Source organism: Salvelinus alpinus, chromosome 37 (assembly GCF_045679555.1).
Source record: "Salvelinus alpinus chromosome 37, SLU_Salpinus.1, whole genome shotgun sequence".
Classification (NCBI taxonomy): Eukaryota; Metazoa; Chordata; class Actinopteri; order Salmoniformes; family Salmonidae; genus Salvelinus; species Salvelinus alpinus.
Genome location: NC_092122.1, coordinates 6,849,194 through 6,857,847, shown reverse-complemented (window position 1 = coordinate 6,857,847; position 8,654 = coordinate 6,849,194). Strand labels below are relative to the sequence as shown.

General features: G+C 41.3%; 1 protein-coding gene across 1 annotated transcript; it reads left to right on the top strand.

Annotated features, from left to right (window-relative positions):
- The first annotated feature begins 859 nt into the window (after window positions 1–859).
- On the top strand, window positions 860–3,221 carry LOC139565916 (secretory phospholipase A2 receptor-like). Its single transcript, XM_071386604.1, has 4 exons — window positions 860–1,007; window positions 1,145–1,504; window positions 1,650–1,997; window positions 2,310–3,221. The coding sequence occupies exons 1-4, from the start codon at window positions 971–973 to the stop codon at window positions 2,672–2,674; spliced, it is 1,110 nt and encodes a 369-aa protein (XP_071242705.1). The 5' UTR covers window positions 860–970; the 3' UTR covers window positions 2,675–3,221.
- Window positions 3,222–8,654: the final 5,433 nt, after the last annotated feature.

Here is an 8,654-nt window from a genome sequence, read left to right as displayed (position 1 = left end):
AACGTGTGTTTTGTGGGTGTTTGTTTTCCGTGTCAGTGTTTGTACCACACGGGACTGTTTCGTTTGTTTAGTCTGTACCTGTTTGTGCGTTCTTCGTTATATGGAAGTTCACATGTTCAGGTCTGTTGACGTCGTTTGTTGTTTTATATAGTTTGTCAGTGTTCTTCGTTTCGTCTTCTTTAAAATAAATCAAACATGTATTCTCCACAAGCTGCGTTTTGGTCCGATCCATGCTCCTCCTCAGACGAGGAGGAGAACAATCGTTACATATGTGCTGTTTGCCTGCCACCCAGGACATTTTATTGTAGTGTAATAACTTAATGATGTGTTTTATTACACTAGTCGGCCTTGTGTTTTGAATATGTACATAGTTAGGCAGAGCATAGCTTAGGATGCACTGTTTCTACACAGATCACACCTCATCATATTCGATTCATACCAGACCCATTTATTCTCTACAAAAGCTACAGCAGGTAAGACAGACTTTTGATACATTTAAATGTTTATAAAATTTGACCATGTTTTGGTGTAGTAACTAATCACATGCATTTTAATAAAAGTTACAGTAAGCTAAGGACCACTTTTAACGTGGTTTCATCAAATTGTCATATTAAACATAAAACATTTTTTAACAGCATTCTTGTTGAAACTAATAAAGAAACTATTTTAATAATAATATAAATTAAATGTTAGTCTATGAATCTCTAAATGTGCATTTTAAATTAATTAAAGTTTGGGAAATCAGAAAATAATATCAGACGTTGTTTACAGTACTGACTTTTCTTTAATGATCAATCATGCAGCTCAACTCTTGTAATGATGCAGGCGATGTAGTACTAGTACCTGATTACATTAATAACTCAAAGCCAAAGTGTGATAACTGTCGAATCCTAAATATGACACCTCCTTATTCTCACACAGAACACCATCCCATCACCTCTCCTCTGTCTCTCCTGACCCTGCTGTCCCCATGGAGATGACCTCTCTCCTATTCCTACTCTGTGCAGGTATAGAATTCACCTGACCTAACCACAATACAGTATACTGTATACACAATATGACAAACCACACTAACTTCTCTTCTTTCATTTGTTTTCTGTATGCATGTTTACATTTCACTTAATGAAATAGTCTCTGTCCTCAGGTGTCTGCTGCACAGCTGCACTCAGCCGCCTCAGACAGTTCCATCTCAATAAAAATACATTAAATTGGACAGAAGCACAACACTTCTGCCGGGAGAACTACACTGATCTGGTCACTTTGTACAATCGGGAGGAATCCAAGCAGCTGGTACAGTTATTGGCTGATAGCAGCTATAAAGCCTGGATAGGTCTCCATCGCAAAGAGCACAGTCTGAAGTGGTCCAATGGAGACATTGTTAATGACACTGCATGGTTACCACTTCCAAGCCCGTGCACAGAGCCAATGTGTGCAGCCATACTCAAAGACAATACAACCTGGGAGAATTGTACAAAGCAGAAATACTTCATGTGTTACAAAAAAGGTAAAACATTCAATGCCACAAAAAACACGCTCCTCAACAAAATCCAGGTCATATTATTATGATTCTTCAACAATATCTAGATATAATTATTTTATCTCAAACTAAGTTGAGTAGAGTAAAATGTTTGTCCATTCTGTGTGTGCAGTGTCTGGTGATTCCTTCCTGATTAAACAGAAGATGACCTGGTATAAGGCTCAGAGTTACTGCAGAGAGAACTACACTGACCTGGTCAGCTTCAGGAATGAAGGACAGAAGGAGGAAGTCAAGAACAAAGGGATGAACAGCACCATTCCTTACTGGATCGGCCTGCTGTATGATGACTGGGAGTGGTCTGATGGAGGGAGATCTGCCTACAGAGACTGGTCCAAAGAGTATGTTCCACATAAGTACTATCCTGAAGCAGGAGAGAATCACACTATTCTTCAGCAGCCTGTAAAAACTATACTCACAGTGCCAAATCGAAATACTGAAGAATATACACTCTGCTCTGAAGGTAAGTTGTCAAAGAGGAACGTAGTCAAACTGCTTCTTAGTTGTATGAAAGGTTGTTACTCTATATTGATTATAGCCTGGTTAAGCGTACTGAATGCTGCACTCCCTTTTCCCTTCACTTGTCAAGTCAAACACAATGCACGCTATCATGCGATCATGCTGGTTAAAACCAGGCTATAATGATATATAACTATTACTGAAATTATTATGTACCTGCTTATCTTGCCCCTAAAATCTGAGAGTTAAAATAGGTGCTAAAATGAGCTAATATGAAAAAGTTAAATATCTGGAATAACACATTTATGTCTTTCAGGATCAGTTCGCATCCACATTATCAGTAAAATAATGTCTTGGGAACAGGCTCTGGACTACTGCAAGAAGAACTACCATGGACTGCTGCGAATTGAGACAGAAGAAGACCTGGGGGCGATCAAGCAGAAGTTTAATGGGACTGATTTTACTGGTCCTGTGTGGGTGGGTCTGAGACAGAGCCGTCTCTTTGGGTTCTGGGTCTGGACCAATGGGCTGCCAGTAGGGTGGAGTAACTGGGAGGGAGACAGACAGCCTGAACAGCCTCTGTCCAACCATTGTGGTGCCATGGCAATGGGGGAGGGATACAAGTGGAGTGATCAGGATTGTCTGTCCAAGCGCTTTTTTATTTGTGAAGAAGAGTTGTAATACATTTCCCCCTTGTTAATTTAATTAACTGTCTTTACCATTTCTCACATTTTGATTGAAATGTGTTTTTGTAGGTAATTGCTGATTGAAATCATCTTGACAAAGATTTTTTATGTTTAAGCTTTCAGCGTGCAATGCAATGTACAATATACCTTGTCATTGATATAACGTGTTATCAAAAATCTTTGAGTAAAATTGTGTGATATTTCAGATATTTAAAAAATGTAAATAAAAAAATTAAGATCATTATGTCATGTTATTAAAATATTTTATTCACTTGTCATAATACGTTTGCCATTAAGCAAACTTGTTTATCCTAAATTTACCCATAGTCATCACTATTGTAACTATGGGTTACTGTAATTAATACTCTAGATAGTCTAAATACAATTTTATTTAATTAATAGTATCATGCATGTTAACGCTGACTAAGGAAATAAAAATTATAGTAAAGTAATATATTTTATATAATGGACATTGTAAGCATAATATCTCTTCTCCCAATTTCAGTTCTTACTTTACAAAAACAAACAAAACATAAGAAAGAGATTTTTTTGTCTTCTTTTAAACACACACAAACACAGTAGATGCTGCAACAAGATGTCAGTTTGAGTAACTCCAGGACATAACAGGGATGAGTGGATGCCGCCATCTTGTCTTTTTCATGTTCTCTCTCTGTAACGGTCTTCGTCTGGAGAAAGAGAGGAGGACCAAAGCGCAGCGTGGTAAGTGTTCATGGTGAAACTTTAATAGAACAAACTGAACACTGAAATACAAAACAAAAAATTAAACGAACGAAAACCGAAACAGTTCCGTGTGGAACACACAGACACGGAAGACAACCACCCACGAAACCCAGGTGAAAAAAGGCTACCTAAATATGATTCTCAATCAGAGACAACTAACGACACCTGCCTCTGATTGAGAATCATACCAGGCCAAACGAAAAAAACAACATAGAAACACAAACATAGATAACCCACCCAACTCACGTCCTGACCATACTAAAACAAAGAAATAACAAAAGAAATAAGGTCAGAATGTGACACTCTCATTGATCGAGACAGGTGGGTGTCCGTCCCCAAGTGTCGCATGTCAGGATGACAGACACCTGCCTCAATCAATGAGAGAAGACTTGAAATACAGTACACATAGATGGCAACGTACACATTGTTGGATTACTTCATGGAGCAAAAAATATACATTTATTTTAATAATGGAGCTTTTTCTAAATTCAAACGGACCCCCTACGACTGGATGCAGACATTTTATGAGACGGCAGTATCAAATAACCTTTCAAACAGGGATCAACAGGCCCTTAGTAGGAAAGGGTACTGAATAAAGAATGTGCAACAATTTCAAAGATTTTACTGAGTTACAGTTCATATAAGGAAATCAGTCAATTGAAATAAAATAAATTAGGCCCTAATCTATGGATTTCACTTGACTCGGAAGGGGTGCAGACATAGGTGGGCATAGACCCCCACTTGGCAGCCAGGCCCACCCACTAAGGACCCAGGCCAGGCCAATCAGAAAGATTTGTTTCCCCACAAAAGAGTTTTATTACAGACAGAAATGCTCGTCAGCCCCCACCCTAAGACGATCCCGCATGTGAAGAAGCCGCATGTGGAGGGGCTGGCGTTGCTACACACGGTCTGCGGTTGTGAGGCCTGTTGGACGTGCTGCCAAATTCTCTAAAACAACGTTGAAAGCAGCTTATGGGAAATAAATAAATATTAAAATCTCTGGCAACATCTCTGGTTTACATTCCTGTAGTCAGCATGCCAATTGCATGTTCCCTGAAAACTTGAAACATCTGTGGCTTTGTGTTGTGTGACAGAACTGCACAATTTAAAGTGGCCTTTTATTGTCCCCAGCAAAAGGTGCACCTGTGTAATGATCATACTGTTGTCTTCAATAAACATTTGGAGATGAAATATAGATTACATGTTGTCAACAATCTAACAGTCTGTTTTGCACCATACCTGCACACATGTAATGTTTTTTGCTAAACAACCAACCTGTCTATTAGATATAATAACTTTAAAGACCTGCTCCGGTACCTTGGTGACTAAGAAAGTATTTTATAAACTTCCAGCTTTGGCTGGATGTGTCAATGTGTAGTTTCATACATGCATATTGAGCAGAATTACTGTCAACTAGCCACAAAATCCCTAGTTTGAAACACTTTTGGCTCGTGAGTGCTACTTTCAGAACTACTGGCTAAAAATTATACAACAGTCCCCGGAGCATCTCTTTAAGTCGCTTGGCTAAAAGCCAAATGGCTAAAATGTAAATGTATCAAATCAAATCAAATCAAATTGTATTACGAGCCCCTAACCAACAGTGCAGTTTAAAATGAATATGGATAAGAATATGAGATAAAAGTAACAAGTAATTAAAGAGCAGCAGTAAAAAATAACAAGATATACAGGGGGGTGCCGGTACAGAGTCAATGTGCAGGGGCACCGGTTAGTTGAGGTAGTATGTGCATGTAGGTAAAGTTGTTAAAGTGACAATGCATAGATGACAACAGAGAGTGGCAGTGGTGTGGAGAGGGGAGGGGGGGGAGCAATGCAAATAGTCTGGGTAGCCATTTGACTACAGTCTTATGGCTTGGGGTAGAAGCTGTTAAGAAGCCTCTTGTACCTAGACTTGGCGCTCCGGTACTTGGCGTGCGGTAGCAGAGAGAACAGTCTCTGACAAGGGTGCCTGGAATTTTTAGGGCCTTCCTCTGACACCGCCTGGTATAGAGGTCCTGGATGGCAGGAAGCTTGGCCCCAGTGATGTACTGGGCCGTTCACACTACCCTCTGTAGTGCCTTGCGGTCGGAGGCCGAACAGTTGCCATGCCAGGCAGTGATGCAACCAGTCAGGATGCTCTCGATGGTGCAGCTGTATAATTTTTGAGGATCTGAGGACCCATGCCAACTTTTTTCAGTCTCCTGAGGGGGAATAGGTTTTGTCATGCCGCTTCACAACTGTCTTGGTGTGCTTGGACCATGTTAGTTTGTTGGTTATGTGGACACCAATGAACTTGAGGCTCTCAACCTGCTCCACTGCAGCCCCGTCAATGAGAATGGGGGTGTGCTCGGTCCTCTTTTTCCTGTAGTCCACAATCATCTACTTTGTCTTGATCACGTTGAGGGAGAGGTTGTTGTCCTGGCACCACACGGCCAGGTCTTGACCTCCTCCCTATAGGCTGTCTCGTTGTTGTCGGTGATCAGGCCTACCACTTTTGGTGGCCGTGCAGTCATGAGTGAACAAGGAGTACAGGAGGGGGCTGAGCACGCACCCCTGAGGGGCCCCTGTGTTGAGGATCAGCGTTGTGGATGTGTTGTTACCTACCCTTACTAACTGGGGGCGGACCATCAGGACGTTCAGGATCCAGTTGCAGAGGGAGGTGTTTAGTCCCAGGGTCCTTAGCTTATTGACGAGCTTTGAGGGCACTATGGTGTTGAACGCTGAGCTGTAGTCAATGAACAGCATTCTCACATAGGTGTTCCTTTTGTCCAGGTGGGAAAGGGCAGTGTGTAGTGCAATAGAGATTGAATCATCTGTGGATCTGTTGGGGCAGTATGCAAATTGGAGTGGGTCTAGGGTTTAGCTCAGTGCGGATGCTGCCTGTAATCCATGGCTTCTGGTTGGGGTATGTATGTACAGTCACTGTGGGGACAATGTCATCAATGCACTTATTGATGAAGCTAATGACAGATGTGTTGTACTCCTGAATGCCTTTGGAGGAATCCCTGAACATATTCCAGTCTGTGCTCGCAAAACAATCCTGTAGCTTAGCATCTGCTTCATCTGACCACTTTTTTATTTATCTAGTCACTGGTGCTTCCTGCTTTAATTTTTGCTTGTCAGCAGGAATCAGGAGGATAGAACTTTGGTCAGATTTGCCAAATGGAGGGCGAGGGAGAGCATTGTATGCGTCTCTGTGTGTGGAGTATAGGTGGTCGAGAGATCTTTTCTGCTGATAGAAATTTGGTAAAACTGATTCAAGTTTCCCTGCTTAAAGTCCCCGGCTATTAGGAGCGCCGCCCCTGTGTGAACATTTTCTTGTCTGCATTTTGCGGAATAAAGCTCATTCAATGCTATCTTATCGCCAATCTCTGACTGAGGCGGAATGTAAACAGCTACAAAGAATACCCAATGAGAACTCTCTCGGTAGGTAGTGTGGTCTCTGGATAAGAGCGTCTGCTAAATGACTTAAATGTAAATGTAAATGTAAATGTCTACAGTTTATCATAATATACTCTACCTCAGATGAGCAATACAGTGGCATTTTTCCTTTTTTGTTGCCTTACAACCTGGAATTAAAATGGATTTAAGGGGGGTTGTATCATTTGATTTACACAACAGGCCTACCACTTTGAAGATGCAAAATATTTTTTGTTGAGGAAACAAACAAGAAATAAGACAAAAAAACAGAAAACTTCAACGTGCATTACTTCTCACCCCCCAAAGACAATACTTTGTAGAGCCACGTTTTGCAGCAGTTACAGCTCTAAGACTCTTGGGGGATCTCTCTATAAGGTTGGCACATCTAGTCACTGGGATTTTTGTCCATTCTTCAAGGCAAAACTGCTCCAGCTCCTTCAAGTTGGATGGGTTCTGCTGGTGTACAGCAATCTTTACGTCATACCACAGATTCTCAATTGGATTGAGGTCTGAGCTTAGACTAGGCCATTCCAAGACATTCAAATGTTTCCCCTTAAACCACTCGAGTGTTGCTTTAGCAGTATGCTTAGGGTCATTGTCCTGCTGGAAGGTAAACCTCCGACCCAGTCTCAAATCTCTGGAAGACTGAAAAGGTTTCCCTCAAGAATTTCCCTGTATTTAGTGCCATCCATCATTCCTTAAATTCTGACAAGTTTCCCAGTCCCTGCCGATGAAAAACATCCCTACAGCATGATGCTGCCACCACCATGCACTGTGGGAATGGTGTTCTCGGGGTGATGAGAGGTGTTGGGTTTGCGCCAGACATAGGGTTTTCCTTGATGGCCAAAAAACTCAAATTTAGTCTTATCTGACGAGAGTACCTTCTTCTTATTATTTTCTTTCAGCAAAGGCTTTATTCTGGCTACTCCTCCGTGAAGCCCAGCTCTGTGGAATGTACGGCTTAAAGTTGTCCTATGGACAGATACTCCAAACTCCACTGTGCAGCTCTGCAGCTCCTTCAGGGTTATCTTTTGTCTCTTTGTTGCCTCTCTGATTAATGCCCTCCTTGCTGGTCCATGCGTTTTGGTGGGCGGCCCTCTCTTGGCAGGTTTGTTATGGGGCCATATTCTTTCCATTATTTTATGATGGATTGAATGGTGCTCTGTGGAATGTTCAAAGTTTCTGATACATTTGTTTAACCCAACCCTGATCTGTACTTCTCCACAACTTTGTCCCTGACCTGTTTGGAGAGCTCCTTGGTCTTCATGGTGTCGCTTGCTTGGTGGTGCCCCTTGCTTAGTGGTGTTGCAGACTCTGGGGCCTTTCAGAACAGGTGTATATATACTGAGATCATGTGACAGATCATGTGACACTTAGATTGCACACAGGTGGACTTTATATAACTAATTATGTGACTTCTGAAGGTAATTGGTTGCACCATATCTTATTTAGTGGCTTCATAGCAAAGGGGTGAATACATATGCATGCATCACTTTTCCGTTTTTTATTTTTTTATACTTCTTTGAGACTATAAATTTTTTTCATTTCACTTCACCAATTTGGACTATTTTGTGTATGTCCATTAGATTAAATCCAAATAAAAAACAATTTAAATTACAGGTTGTAATGCAACAAAATAGGAAAAACACCAAGGGGAATGAATACTTTTGCAAGACACTGTAGTTTGAGACTTCCTTAGATACAGTGCACCAGCTGTTACTTACAAAAATACATAGTCCGCCGCCCCTCGTCTTACCAGACGCTGTTGCTCTATCCTTCCGGTACGTCATATAACCAGCCAGCTCTATGTTGGTATT